Source organism: Perognathus longimembris, chromosome 2 (assembly GCF_023159225.1).
Source record: "Perognathus longimembris pacificus isolate PPM17 chromosome 2, ASM2315922v1, whole genome shotgun sequence".
Taxonomy (NCBI): domain Eukaryota; kingdom Metazoa; phylum Chordata; class Mammalia; order Rodentia; family Heteromyidae; genus Perognathus; species Perognathus longimembris.
The window spans coordinates 57,732,921-57,748,933 of record NC_063162.1 but is presented as its reverse complement, the minus strand read 5'-3'; the positions used below and the strand labels follow the sequence as shown (position 1 = coordinate 57,748,933).

Sequence of the window (16,013 nt, the reverse complement as noted above, 5' to 3'; positions counted from 1 at the left end):
CTTCCCTTCCCTTCCCTTCCCTTCCCTTCCCTTCCCTTCCCTTCCCTTCCCTTCCCTTCCCTTCCCTTCCCTTCCCTTCCCTTCCCTTCCCTTCCCTTCATCTGATAGATAGGCACTCTCTCATCACTTGAGCCATACTTCTAGCCCATTTTTGCATTGGTTATTTAAGAGACAGGGTCTTACATTATGTCCAGTCTGGCTTGAACTGTGATCCTCTAACCTGTCTGTCCCTGTTTTGCTAGGAATGAGAGGCCCACACCACAGTACCCAGCAATTGTGACCCCCCCACCCCCACCCACCCATAGGTGGGATAATAGGCATATAACACCACATTCAGCCACTGGTTGAGATGGAGTCTTGAGAAATTTATGCCTAGTCTGGCATCAAACCATGGTACCCCCATCTCTGCCTCACAAGCATCTAGGATTATAGGCTTGAGACATGGTACCTCGCTCAAGGTCTTCTTATGAGCCATGATTGAAAACCATCAGTCCCTTCTAATTCTTCCAATGTACTTTTGTTTCTACTGACTTTTTAAGGATGGAAAAACAAATGCATAATCACATACAAGAAACTATATAAAGAATATAAACTATATAAAGCAGGTCCTACTTGCTTTGACCTTCCCTTTTATTCATTTATTCCATAATGTAGAACTGGATACCTGCTATGTGTTGGTATTGGTGTAAGGTTCAGGAACTCAGATATAGCCAAGGATGTGAACCTTGACCTTAGGGAATCTCCCAACAAGGTAGAGAAGACAGATAAAAAGAAATAAAGAGCCAAATGATGGTGATTCAAGTCTGTAATCCTTGCTACTCAGGAGGCTAAGATCCGAGATTGTAGTTTAAAGACAGCCAGGCAGGAAAGTCCATGAGACTCTTATCTGCAATTAATTATCAAAAAGTCAGAAGTAGAAGTGTGGCTTAAGTGGTAGAGTGCCACCAATGAGTGGAAAAGCTAAGGGATCGCAGCTAAGCCTTGTGTTCAAGCCCCAGTGCCAACACAAAAACAAGTAAATTATATGAAGTAAGTAAATTAATGAAAGAAAGAAAGTAAAGGAGAGAGGGAAAGAAAGCAATAACCATTCAAATACAAAGATGTTAAATGTTCTAAAAAATAGGACAAAGCACTGTTAGAGAAAGTGATGAGGTTGGACCACATTGCCTAGAAAATAAACCAAGTCCAGTCCTATAGTCTAAAGAATTGGAGGAGGCTCCTGGCACTAGCTGTGAGGTTCTCTTTACCTGATGTCACTCAGCACAGCTGGACAAGCTGCTACAAATCCAATGTTCCAGTTTCCTGGTTCTATAGCTCCAGGCAGTGATGACCCCTATGTGTCCCTGCAGAAAGGTGTTTGCCTGCATTCTCAGAGAGAGGAGGCTGTGTCTATGTGGCAGCCCTGTAAAGCCTGCAGGAACTAGAGACTCTAACCTTGCTCTAGGCTGGTACAGGAAAACTTGGAACTGCAGAAAATCTGAAGTCTGTGTTGAGATAAGGCCTCTTATGGGAATGGCATGTTTTGTGAAGAAAAATTTCTCCCGGAACTATGTTTATTAAACTTCGTCTCAGCAACCATCCAGTGTGTCTGCCAGCTTCTGGCTTGCTTTCATTCATGTTCATTCTTATTTCTCTCTGTAGGCGGTGGAGACCAACCTGGCATCCAAGGACAGCCACTGGGTCTTTGTGAATGAGGTAAGACCCCCTGTCCCCGTCCCCTGCCCAATGGTGAGGGGCATGATGTGGGGGGAACCCCTTCCCCTTTTTCTTGGAAAAACTCAGAGAAATTCATTCATGTCTCATTATGACTTAAGGGCTGGATTGATTCCTCAGGCTCCACCCTATTAAGGCAAGAAGTTGGAGAGTTGCTAACATGGGAGCCATGGAAAGAATCTGGGCCTGTATCCATGAGAAAGTCAAAGGTTAAAGAAATAGTATCAGGAATTAGAGTAGGGGGTGAGGAAAGGAAGGCAGATGGTCAGAAGCCAAGGATTGGGAGGTCAGGAAATGGTACACAAAAGTTAGGGCAAAGAAATAATGAGGGGATAGCATGTAACGTCCTTGTACAGACTGAGAAGGGTGTGTACAAGTGTTCCTGGGTATGAGCAAGTGTTGGTACTCTGTGAGGGTATACATATGTGTATGTGTGTGAATCTTCATAAGTAGATGTATGACTGTGTGTAGGTGGGTCATGATGAGTATGTGTGTACATACATGAGTATTCACATATTTGTGTAAATATGTATATGTATAGGTGAGCATTGTGAGAATATGTACATGTGAATGAAGTTGGGCATGTGTAAGGAGATGTATGTGAGTTGTGTGTGCATGAGTTGCCTGTGAATTTGTTTTGTTTTCTATGCTTATTTTATTATGATTATTTATTTTGTTTTATTTTTGGCCAGTCCTGGGCCTTGGACTCAGGGCCTGAGCACTGTCCCTAGCTTCTTTTTGCTCAAGGCTAGCATTCTGCCACTTGAGCCATAGCGCCACTTCTGGCCATTTTCTATATATGTGGTGCTGGGGAATCAAACCCAGGGCTTCTTGTATATGAGGCAAGCACTCTTGTCACTAGGCCATATTCCCAGCCCTTGCCTGTGAATTCGTATGATGTGAGTGTGTGTCTTGTATGTACACGTGTGTTTGTATGAGTTTGTGTGTGTGTGTCTTGAGTATGTGAGTTGTGTCTGTGAGCTGTAGGTGCCATGAGTACTTATGTGTGAATGTGTAAGTGCAAACATATTTGCATGCATATGTATCAGCATCACATGCTTTCAAGTGTATAATTGTGTGTGTGTGTGTGTGTGTGTGTGTGTGAATGTGTCTGTGTGTATAGGGAGGGACTGCAATACCCCCCCCCCACACCCAAGGGGAGAAGTAGAAAGTGTCTGCATGGCTGGTCATGCCACTTTGACAAAGGGAAAATGGGAGACACCCTGCCTGGCCCTGCCTTCCCAGCTTGTAGGTGTTCACAGAGGTTGGCTTGTCATCACTCATTCTACTTCCTGGCAAAACTTCCTGTGCACACATGTCCTTCCAGGAAGCATAAAAGAGCAGCCCATGTCCTGGCACCTGGGAGGGCACTTGGAGGCTGTGTTCCTGTGCCACTTCCATCAGGGCTGTGGCCTTCAGCTGCAAGTAAATTAACAGATCCATTTCTAATGGCTTCATTCTGGAAGATTCCAAGTTTACCTGGTGGGTAATTTCTTCTTTTATGATGGATATATCTTCCTTAGCTCCACACTAATATGGCTGAAATGGTTTGGCTATGCAAATGTTAATAATGTACAGGCTGGCAATACACACTTTTCATGATTTTCTTCCATGAATTTAGTGTCTACAGTGTCCCACATTGGCACATGCGCAGTAACCATCCGTTTCCCTGGAGGTGTGGATGATGGGACCTTTGGGCTCATAATTAGGTGAAGGGAGGTGACTGCCCCCTCCCTGCTCTTTGGAGCTTGCATGAAGCCTCCTTGATCCTCAGCAAGGTTTGATTCTCTGAGCTTTGCTGGCTCCTCTATGGGTTCTTCAAAGCCCAGTGTCCTTTGTTCCAGTGAAAAGAGCGTTCTGTGTGTCTCTGAAGTCAGATGTCTGGTGCTGCCTTTTCTTTTCTGATGACTCCTGCACATTGAATAGCCAGCGCTTCTCTGTGGCCAGTCTTCAAAAAACCATGCTTCATTGTTTCATATTTCTAACTGATTTCTTCGTCTTCCTCTGGATTCCTGCCAACAGCTCCTATGGATTCCTATCCAGCTCCTGCTCCTTTCCAGGGCCGGTGGCTAGACTTCAGACACCCCAGTGTGGCTGCCCCTGGAATGATGTCCACTCACAGGCACACTGACATTTCTGTCATTGGAGTGCAGCTGTGCACCTATCTCTTCTTGATGTCACATCTTCTGTGGAACAGACTCACCCCAGAACAACTCTTCCCAGGCTGGCCAGGAAGTGGCCACCACCTAAGTTTCCTGGGGAGGTATGTCCTCCTCCAAAAGTGAGAGGCCTCCGTGAACCCCGTTGTCTCAGTTCCCTTCTCCATCATAGGACTCATTTTCTTGGGAGATGAAGGGCAGCTTCTGACATTCCTGCATCATCTATTACATATTAGGTACTTACTGGTATACTTAGCATATGCCTACCATCCTTAGTCCTCATCAGCAGCCATGCATGCTTTGCAACTAGGAAAACTGAGGTTCCAGAGGTTAAATCACATGCTCAAGGTCATAAAGCTATTAAGAGGTCCCCGTGGGCTTCTTTTTATTTTATTTTATTTTATTTTTTAGCAATTCTGAGGATTAAACCATGAGTCTTGCACTTGCTAGCAGCCACGTTCCAAGCACTTTTGTCTTGGTTGGTTTTTCAGATAGGGTCTCTTGATTTTCCTGGGACTTAACTGGGATTAATGTCATCCTACTTCAGCCTCTGGTATATGTCAGAGTGCCCAGTTTATTCTTTGAGAGTTCTTGATATCTTTCTTTTGCAGGCTTTCTTTGAACATTGATCTACTTGTGACAGTTTCTTAAGTCACTAGAAATTCAGTGTGGGTTTCTACATGAAGATTGTCTGTCTCTCAATGACACCATTGAGAGACATGGCTTTGATACTCTTCATTGACTTGTGTGTGTGTGTGTGTGTGTGTGTGTGTGTGTGTGTGTGTGTTGCCACTGGGACTTGAATTCAGGGCCAAGGCACTGTCCCTTAGTTTTTTGTACTCAAGGCTAGTGCTCTACCACTTGATCCATAGCTATACTGCCATATTTTGCTGTTAATTGGAAATAAAAGTCTCATGGGCTTTTCTGCCCAGACTGGTTTTGCTCCATGATCCTCAGATCTCAGCCTTCTGAGTGGCAGGCTGACAGGCGTAAGCCACTGGCACCCTGCCATGGTTGGATTCTATTCGAGCCAGTCACTGAGGCTCTGGTATACACCACAGGGGGGACCCTTTTTAGCCAGCTTTTGATCCCCGCCAACAGACATTCTTGAAGTCTGTCATCCAAAGGTTAAGACTGTGAAGCTTTGACCTAATGCCCCAGTGCAGCCTCTGCCTGATGACAGAGTGTTCTCTAAATGACGCACAAAGTGAAAAGCACTGTTTCCTTACAGCATAGCCCCATAGAAAACAAAGATCTGCCATTCTTGTGGGGCCATATCATTTCAAGTGCTGCAAAAATGTAAAGCTATCTAAATATAGAGCCATAGACAAATAGTCTCAGGCATTTTTTTCTGAGTGTCACATGTAGTGACTAAGGATCAAATAAGGCAAAACACTTTATAGAGAGGCAGACATATGATGGTAGCTTACCTTCCAGCATGATCTATGAGATTCACTTACCACACACTTCATTTGGCAGTGTCTCCATCTCCCTGCAGGAAGCTTTGCCCCTAAAACAAGCTGAGATTTTTGCATCCTCCCTTTCTACTGTATTTCTCTTTTTGATTCACAGCTGTGTCTCTTGCTCCTGTCATTCCTTGCAGCTTTGTCCTCGAGTTCTGTCTTGGAATTTAACTTGCTTCATACATGTTTCTAGATATAATGTAAACACTGAAGGGCAGGTGTTTTGTTTGTATTCTTTTATTAACTCTTTTTTTTTTTTTTTTTTTTTTTTTTGCCAGTCCTGGGCCTTGGACTCAGGGCCTGAGCCCTGTCCCTGGCTTCTTCCAGCTCAAGGCTAGCACTCTGCCACCTGAGCCACAGCACCCCTTCTGGCCATTTTCCCAGCCCTTATTAACTCTTTTACTGGTGAGGGTTGCTGTTGCATGTTACAGTCTTGTTTGCTTTGGAGAAGGAAGCCTTGGAAGTGCTAAGCCTGGGCCTCAGAGGCAGGTTCGGGACCCCAGTGTGGGGGACACTGGGGAGCACATATGGTGAGCTCTATTCTCATTGATTAGTTTCATTATGAGTTACTTTGGAGGAGGATGAGGGATTCAAAAGAACTCAGGGGAAGGAAAATGTCGCATACAGACAAGGGGATCAGTTGAGTGAGTCCTTTGAGGAAATGACAAGATCTGGCTCATTACTTAGTCTCTAGTGCCCTTTGTGAAGGGTAGATTGCTCAAAGGGCTTGAGGAGGCTGGTCTATATACATAGCAGAGTAAAATGTATCAAGGAACCCATCACAGCCTGCCCTGGAGAAAAGAAAATGGTCCCCATTAAAAGCAAAACTTCAGAGATGGAGGCAAATGCTCCATGAGAAGCTGCCAGTTGAAGACCAGTTGACATGGGGGAGGCCAGAGAGGGGCTCTGGAGCCTGTCTATCAGGTGAGATAAAGTGCTCCATTTCCATAGAAGTGGTCATTCCGGGTTGTCTGGCTGATCTTGGGCATCCCTAGTGTCACCTCAAGTGTGAACACAGGACAATTCCCTCCTCTTTAGGGCCCTTTGTCTATTCAGATGACATATACCTAATGAACTTTCCTCTGAGGAATTTTCTGCAGAAAATTCTTAAATTTTTATTATTTATTATTATTATTATTATTAATTATTATTTATTTTTATTATCCTTAAGTAGTTGTACAAAGGGGTTTCAATTCCTTATGTTTATTTATGAGTACAATGTATCTTGATCGATGTTACCCTTTCCGACATTCTCCCCCATCTCTCCCAACCCTATCCATCCCCTCAAGTGACGCATTTCCATTCTCATGTCTGTACACTGAATATTATGACAGTGCTTTCCCACACTTCCTATTTCCATTTGTCTGCCTCCCTCTTCTTGACCTCCTCTCCTCAGCCTCCTACAACATGTTCTTCAGCTTCCTGTCATGCATTTTGCTAAAAAGTTAGTTACTCAAAAAAGTTATTCCATAAGAATAGTCTCCAGTGTATAACATATTTTAGTTACTCTGTGTGTGTATGTGCATATGATCCCATATATGTTTACATCTATAATTATAACAGATCTAACTTCCACATGTGAGAGAAAACATGAGTCCTTGGTCTCTCTACACCTGACTTATTTCACTTAACACATTTAAAAAAATGTTAAGGGGTAGAATTTTATTTTGTTTATTTTTAAAATTGTTTTTGTGCAGTTGATATACAGAGGGGTTACAATTACATGAATCAAGTACAATCAGTAAAATGCTTTTTAAACCATTTTTCCCTTCTGTGGCTCTCTCTCAATCTTTCCCTTCTGTCCCTACCTGTAAGATAACCAGTTCATTTTCTATATAGTGTCTACTGGGCATCATTGTTGTATTTGTTCATCCTGTTCTACCTTTTATATGTCCTCCCTTACTCTCCCAAATACAGACAAAGTAACAATACAAAAGGAAAAGAGAACAAAAACAGCAACTAAAACTAAAGAATGTCTTTTGTTTCCTTTTTTTTTGTTTTTTGGAGTACATTTCATAGAATACTATATTTATTGATTGAGTTTTGGTCAGTTGTGGAGCTTGAACTCAGGGCCTGGGTGCTGTCCCTGAGTCTATTTGTGATCAAGGCTAGCCTAGCACTCTACCACTTGAGCCACAGCACCACTTCCCATAGAATACTTTTATAGGATCATCTGTCCATAACTATTGAGCCTTTGCCCACTACTCCTATGCATAGCCTCCTTTGGTCTCCATATGTTACTGATTAGGGTCCTATATAATTTATTATGTCCCAGTTTTATTTATTCATTTTGGTCATTCTAGGTGTTTAGATTTATAGGCACATTCTAGTTACCACAGATGAGGGAAACTATGCAGCCTAGGTTACTTTGGTTCTGGCTTATTTCCCTTAATATAATACTTTCCAAGTCTTTCCATTTCCTAACGAATAGTACAATATCATTCTTTCTGATGGATGAATAGAATTCATATATATTTATATTCATATATATGTATTTATATTCATATATAAATAAATAAATATATAATAAATAAATAAATATATATAAATATATATATATTCATATATAAATACATATTTATATAAGTAAAAACATATAAAATAGATATATAAATAAATAATCATATATATCACATTTTCTTGATTCAATAAATGGGCTAAAGACCTGAAGAGAGACACTTCTCAGAGAAAGAAAAAAGAATGGCTAACAAACACATGAAGAAGTCTTCAATATCTTTGGCCTTAAATCAAATACAGATCACAACAACATTGAGATTCTACCTTACTCTCCTTATGATCATTATCAGGAAAACTAACAATAACAATTGCTGGTGGGGATCTGGCCAAAAGGGAACTCTATTACACTGTTTGTGAGAGTGTAAACTTATTCAACCATCCTGGAAAGCAGTATAGAAAGAACTAAACATAGGGCTACCCTATGACCCAGCAATTTTACTCCTGAGCATTTATCAAATGGACCACAAACCAGGCCAAACCTCAGCTACCAGCACAACTGTGGTTTTTTTTTATTGCTTTATTGTTGCTTTAGAGGTGATATACAGGGGGGTTACCTTGATATATGTCAGGTAATAAGTACATTCCCTTGCTTTTGCTTAGTATCAGCTGTTCTGCCATTCCCTCCCATCTCTATCCACAAGTTGCATAGCTCACTTTCATCAATGTCAAGTGCAGCCAAGGGGCTCCACGACTGTACTTTTCCACTGCTTCTGTGCCCTCCCCCCACCTTCCCTCAGATGTGCATGTATATATACCATATATGAGGTAAAGAATGCAGAGTCACCAGAAAATGAAAAAAACAAATTAAGAAAAAGGACTTTTATTTCCATATCTTTGGAGTTTGTTTCAGTGTGTGTGTGTGTGTGTGTGTGTGTGTGTGTGTGTGTGTGTGTGTAGAGAGAGAGAGAAAGAGAAAGAGCGACACTTGGATATTACATCTTGTTGATTTCCTCCTAAGACTATCCTCTTTTGGTCTCACTGTATGTGAATATCTAGAATTCTATATAATTTGTCATATCTCAGTGCATTTTAGATAACTTCTGCATATCAGAGAGAACATGTACTGTTTGTCTTTCTGACCTTGGCTTACTTCACTTGACATGATTTGTTCTGGTTCCATCCATTTCCCTGCAAATGACATGATTTTATCCTTTCTAATGGCTGCATAAAATTCCATTGTATATAGGTCCCACATTTTTTGGATCCACTGATGTATTGTGGGCATCTGGGTTGTTTCCATCTTGGCTATTGTAAATAGTATGGCAATGAACATAGATGTGTGGGTATCTTTATCATATCCTGGCTCATATGTTCAAGGTAGATGCCCAGGAGTGGTATGGCTAGGTCATAGGGAAGGTCTATGTTCAGTTTTTTGAGGAACCTCCAGACTGCTTTCCATAGTGGTTACAACCACTGGTTTGCATTCCCACCAGCAATGTAGTAGGGCTCCCTTTCCTCCATATGCCTGCCAGCATTGGTTGTTGTCAGAATTCAAAATATTGGCCAATCTAACTGGAGTAAGATGGTATCTCAGGGTTGTTTTTATTTGCATTTCCTATATGACGAGGGATGATGAACATTTCCTCGTGTGTTTCTTTGCAATTCATATCTCTTCTTCTGACACATCTATCTCTTTGTAGCTCCCTTGCCCATTTAGTGATTGGTGTATGAAGTTTGGGAAGGGTTAGTTTCTTAAACAACTTGTACATATTGGATATTAGGCTTTTGTCTGATGTATTGCTGGTAAAATCTTTTCCCAATTGGTTGGCTGTCTTTCTAGTTTAGTAACTATGTTCTTAGCTGTGCAGAAGCTTTTTATTTTAATGTTGAGTGTCTCTCCTATCTGTTGTACCCCCTGGGACTCTATTCAGGAAGTTCCTGCCTATGGCTATTAGTTCTAATGCCTCTTTACTCTTTCTTGCAGTAGTTTCATAGTTTCATGTCTGATGTTGAGGTCTTCAGTCCACTTTGAGTTGATGTTAATGCTTGGTGACAAGCAGGAATCCATTTTTAGTTTTCTGTATGTGGCTGCCCAGTTTTCCCAACTCCAATAGTTGAAAAGGCTATGTTTTTTTCCATTGTATGTCTTTGGATCCTTTGTCAAATTTTAGATGACTGTTAATATGTGGTTTTATTTCTGGGTCTTCTAATCTGTTCCATTTATTTTTTTAGTCTTTTTTGTGACAATACCAAGCTGTTTTTGTTATTATGGCTCTGTAGTAGAGTTTGAAATCTGGAATTGTGATATTGCCTGCATTACTTTTTCTTTGCCTAGAATTGCTTTATCTATTCTAGGTCTTCTATTGCTCCATATGAATTTTTGGATAGCACAACTACCTTTATTGTAGCATTGTTTACCATAGCCAAGATGTGGAATCAATATATTTTTTCCCTATGTCCATCCATATCTCTGTAAATGACATATGACATTTCCTGATGGATGAACAAAATTCCATTGTATGTATATACCACATTTTCTTGATCCATTCACCCATGGAAGGGCATCTGGGCTGTTTCCATAGCTTGGTGATGGTAAATAGTGCAGCATGAACATGGGTATGCAATCTTTACTGGAGGAAATTCTTTTGTGGTGCATTCTGTATGACGCAGCCTCCCAAAGAATTAACTGTGATGGGAAATTGAAGTGCTGTATTTGTGGCTGGATAGCAAATGCTCTTAGACAGATTGTTTCAGACATATGCAACTACCGCAGACTTTGACACAAATTGTTTAAGATGCTTATCAAGTAGCACAGAAGGATATCTTAACCTCTGAGTTCAGCAAGTGAAGCTCTAAGTAACTTCTTGTCACTGAAGGCTCAGGTAGAGATGGGTTCTCAGGAAAGGGGAGACATTGGCAGCAAGCTCTCAACCCATCTCAATACCAAACAAATGCCAATGACAGCCACATACATTGGCCATTGTAAACCTTTCCATTGAGCTGCCTGCTTGCAAGCCATGTGTGCTCTCATGTGCCCTCTCATAACACATGGCCCTTTCCATACGCAGTGCTTACAGCATTCCTGATCTCAGGGATCTCCATCCACATCCAACGTGGTACCTCTATCCTGTTCCAGCCACTCCAGGATGACATGGCCCCATTCTTGTCCCTTAGCTATTTCACTTTCCTCCCTCCTTCCCTGCCTCTTTTCCCCCTCTCTCTCTGCCTCCTTACCTCTCCCTCCCTCCCTCCCTCCCCTCCTCCCTCTCTCTCCCTCCCCTCCTCCCTCCCTCCCTCACTCCCTCCTTTCCTCTCTCCCACCCTCCCTCCCTCCCTCTCTCCCTCCCTTCCTTCCTCCTCTTCTCTCTCTTGCTTTCTTTCTGCTGGTTCTGCGGCTTGAACCTAGAGCCTGGACTCTGTTCCTTTTTTCTTTCTTAAGACTGGCACCAGGAGCCACAACGCCACTTCTGCCTTTTTGGTGATTAATTGGAAATAAGAATCTAATGGACTTTCCTTCCCAGGCTGGCTTCAAACTGTGATCCTCAATCCTCAGCCTCCTAAGTAGCTAGAATTATATGTGCAAGCCACTAGCACCTGGCTGACTTTATTTTTAAATCATGCTCCTTTGGCAACTATTGAGACGATAGTGTTTCCTTCTCTTTTCCTTTTGTTTATATTGCATTGATTTACTTTCTAACATTAAGGAAACCCAGGCATCTCTGAGTGGATGCTTGTTAGTAATGATATCTTACCTTGGGTATATTCTGTCACACTTGAGTTGAGAACTTTTGATTTGAATTCTTTCCCTGTGTTCATAAGGGATATTGGCTTTTTCTTTTCCCTTTTACCTTTCGATAACCCCAGTGCTAGCTCAAAACAGAAAAATACGTAATAATGTAAAAATTAGTAGCTAAGTGTTCAATCTTAGAAGAGTTTGTGTAGAATTATTGCTAATTTTTAAATTTTTTTTCCTTTATCGTCACAGTGAATTACAGAGGGGTTACAGTTTCATATGTAAGGCAGTGAGTACATTTCTTGTTCAACTTGTTACCTCCTCCCTCATTCCCCCCACCTCTCTTCCCCTCTTTCCCTCTCCCCACCATGAGTTGTACAGTTCATTTACATCAAATGGTTTTGTAAGTATTGCTTTTGGAATTGTTTGTCTTTTTATCCTTTGTCTCTCAATTTTGGTATTCCCTTTCCCTTCCCTAGTTCTAATACACATATATACAGTATCCAGGGTACTAAGATGAGATACAGTGATAGCAAGGGGTAAAACCATAGGAAGGGAAGATGAGAGAAAAAAAAAACCAGGGTAAGGTTTCACATGGCATGTTGAAAATAATTACGACAATGATATAACACTTATTGTTGCTAATTTTTCTGTCTTTGGATTCAAAAATAGTCATCTGGGCCTGGAGGGTGTGTGTGTGTGTGTGTGTGTGTGTGTGTGTGTGTGTGTGTGTGTGTGTATGTGTATGTGTGTGTGTGTGTTTGGAAAGCTTTAACTACAAATTAATATGTTCAGTAGACATGGGATACCTATGTCTTCTGAGTTAGTGTTGGTTATGTGTCCAAGAAATTTCCCTTTTTTTCTAAATTGTAAAATATGTACGTGTAAAGTTCATAATATTCCCTCATCATCCTTTTAATATTGGATGGATGGAGCAAAAGACAGTGACTCTCATGCTTGGTATTCATGTCTCTTTTCTTGTTATCTCTTCCTTTGTCCTGGCTGTATTGGGATTTGAACACTTGCTAGTATTGTGCTGTATCACTCGAGCTATGATCTCACCCCCTGTTGTTTTAGTTATTTTTCAACTAGAGTCTTGTGTTTGTTGCCCAAGTCTTGCTTACAACTTCCATGTAGCAGACATTATAGATACATACTACCATACCTGACCTTATTCTTAATAGTTTTTCCTATTTTCATTTGTATTGACTCCACCTTTCTCTTTAGTGTTTTCTTTTCTTGCTTTCATTAGCCTTAATTTATTCTTCTTCTAGTTCCTTATGGAGAAATGGATAGTTATTGACTTAAAAACTCTTTTAGAGCTACAGTTTCCTTTAAGTGTCTTAGTGCCATCCCATACATTTTGATGTGTTGTAGTCCATTATTTAATTCAAAATGCTTTCTATATTGCTTTTTTTATTTCTTTGTTGACCCATGGACTGTTTATAAGCATGTTATTTAGCTTAAAAAGATTTGGGGATTTTTTTTTAATGATCTTTGGGTTGTAAATGTCTATTTTAATTCTACTGTGGTGAGCAAACATAGTTTCTATTACTTGAATATTTAAAAATATACTGAGACTGATGACAGTACAATGTGTTATATTGTCCTTCTTGGGAGATATTTCTTGAGCACTTGAAAAGGATGTGCAATCTACGATTATCCTGAATTGTCTATGAATGTGAATTAGGCTGACTGAGTTGATAGTTTTATGCATATCTTTAGTATCCTTGATGACTTTTTTGTCTTTATTTTATCAGTTATTGAGAGAGAGCTACTAAAATATTCAACTTTAATTGTGTTTATTTATTTCATTTTTCAGTTTGATCAGTTGCTGCTTAATATATTTTGAAGCTTTCATACATAGATATAAATGTGTAGAATTTTTCTTGATTAATTGGCCCTTTATCAGTATGGAGTGACTTCCTTTATCCTTGGTAACTTTCTGCTCTCTGAAATACATCTTGTCTGGTGTTAGCACAGCCTTTAGTGATACTTGGAAGCTGAGATGATGCCTTAATCCATGGACCATAGAATGGATGTTATGTTGGTAGGCATGGAAGCAAAATCATTTCTGTGTGATCTCCATCATGGCTTTGGGGGGATCAGGTGTACGGTTAATGAGCAAGAATATGCTAAAATATTCTCTGTGTGTGTGTGTGTGTGTGCATGCGCGTGCGCATATGTGCATACCATTGGCATGTGTGCATGCCGTTGCTCAGGGCCTCACACTCTTGCTTGGCCTTTTTGTTCAAGGCTAGCACTCTAACATTTGAACTACATCTTTTTGTTAGTTAACAGGAGATTAAAGTCTCACAGAGTTTTCTGTCCAGGGCTGGTTTTGAACTTTGGTCTTCAGATAGCAGCTTCTAGAGTAGCTAGGATTATAGGCATGAGCCACCAACATCTGGCTAAATTTGCCTTCCTGGTGTGCCAAAACAATGACAACACTAAGGTTAAAGATCACAGTTCACACATCCCTTTACCCAAAAGAATACTAATGTGAACACTGGAAACATTGTAATCATTGTTAAAGATGACTGTGTTGTTGTAAATGTGCTGCCAATGGCTGGCTACATGCAGGGCTGCTCCAAACCTTTGATTTGTAACAATTGTCATACCTCCCCCCAAGATCAATAAAGCAAAGCAAGGTAAAATAGTCCAAGCCTGTACAACTTAAATGCTTTGTGAATGTTTGTTACAATGTTTTATTTAGGGATTAATGACAAAGAAGTAAAAGTCTTTCTGGGCTCAGTATAGATGTATCCATTGCAGGTCCAATCACATAGGTCACTTCAGCAATCATACCTTTTTTAATTGAAAATTTTCTATGTATGGTTAGTTGAATTTGAAGATTGAGAACCCTGGCACAAGGAGAGTCTGAGATATGGCTTTCATTTATCCTGACTGTATCTAACCACCATTATATCATTACACTTACAGTATGGACATGACACGTGTATTTTCATTTCTCCTTTCCTGGCCTTTATATAATTATTGTCACAAATGTTATTTGTGTTTGTTTTGGGTGGTCAGTCTCTCCAGCCCATATCTTTCATGGCCTGAGACCACTGACTCCAGCATGCTTTCTCTGCCCTGTCTGTACCACGATGTGGGAACTCACTCAAGATGCTATGCCAACTCAATCACAGCACACACTTGTTTTCCTATCTTGAAAGGTCACTATCCATCACTGCTTGCAGTCTAGTATTAAAAAACCCCAAAATTATAGTTTCATGATTTTTGCTTAGGTTTTAAAGTAATTATAAACAAACAAAGGAAGACAAATCTAATAGGTATTTCTTTCGATCTTGATCAAGTTCTGATGTCATATTGATTATTTTCTTTAGTTCACAAAAATCTCTAGTTTTAGCTTGGGTGTTCATGGTTCATAGCTGTAATCCTAGCTACACATCATCCTGAGATCTGAAGATCATGGTTTGAAGCCAGCTTGTGCAGGACTGTCAGACTCTTAACTCCAATTAACTCCACCAAAAAGCTCTAAACGGAGATGTGGCTCAGGTGCTGGAGTGTTTGCTGTGAGCCAAATCCTCATGGAAAGTGCCCAGGACCTGAGTTCAAGCCCCAGTGCTTTTTCTTTTAAGATATAGAGTCTTCTCATGTTGCTTAGGTTTTGTTTTTCAAATACTCCTAAGTGATTCTCCTATCTCACCTGGCAAGAGGTCATTTAGGTCATTTTGGCTACTTGTGTGACTGTTATTCTGCAGGAATGGGAAGTAGGACAAAGATTTAGGAAAACATTGTAAGAAGACATGGTTTGTATACTAGAGCATTGACTTAAGAGTCTTCAGGAAGGCTGGGTGTGGCAGTACTTACATATAATCTCAGCTACTTGGAAGGTGGAAGTAGCAGCAGAATTTCAGCCTAAGGCTGGCCTGCCAAAAGCAAGAGACTCCATATAAGAAAATAAACTATAATTTTGTTTTTTGCCAGTCTTGGGGCTTGAACTCAGGCCCTGAGCACTGTCCCTGGCTTCTTTTTGGTCAAGGCTAGCACTCTGCCACTTGAGCCACAGCGCCACTTCTGGCCTTTTCTATATATGTGGGGCTGGGGAATTGAACCCAGAGCTTCATGTATACGAGGCAAGCAATCTTGCCACTAGGCCATATTCCCAGAGACACAGGGTAAAAAAAGACAAACGACTACAAAAGCAATACTTGCAAAACTGTTTGGTATAAATGAACTGAACAACTCATGGGGGGGAAAGGGAAAGGGGGAGGGGGGAGGGGGAATGAGGGAGGAGGTAACAAACAGTACAAGAAATGTATCCAATGCCTAATGTATGAAAGTGTAACCTCTCTGTACCTCAGTTTGACAATAACAATTAACAACAAAAAAAGAAAATAAACTAAAGCAAAGGGAAAAACAAAATACTCACCAGTGTTGGGGAATATGGTTCAAGTGGTAGTCCTTGGTAAGTGTGAGGCTCTGAGTTCAAATCCCAGTGCTGCAAAAAAAAAAGAGGTC

At 40.8% G+C, this 16,013-nt stretch overlaps 1 protein-coding gene across 1 annotated transcript in view; it reads left to right on the top strand.

The window, feature by feature from the left end:
* Positions 1-16,013, top strand: part of Grid1 (glutamate ionotropic receptor delta type subunit 1) — a 749,173-nt gene that overhangs the window by 458,096 nt on the left and 275,064 nt on the right. The window contains exon 5 of the mRNA XM_048339184.1: positions 1,642-1,695. Coding sequence (XP_048195141.1) covers positions 1,642-1,695 — 54 coding nt within the window. The remainder of the gene's footprint in view (positions 1-1,641; positions 1,696-16,013) is intronic.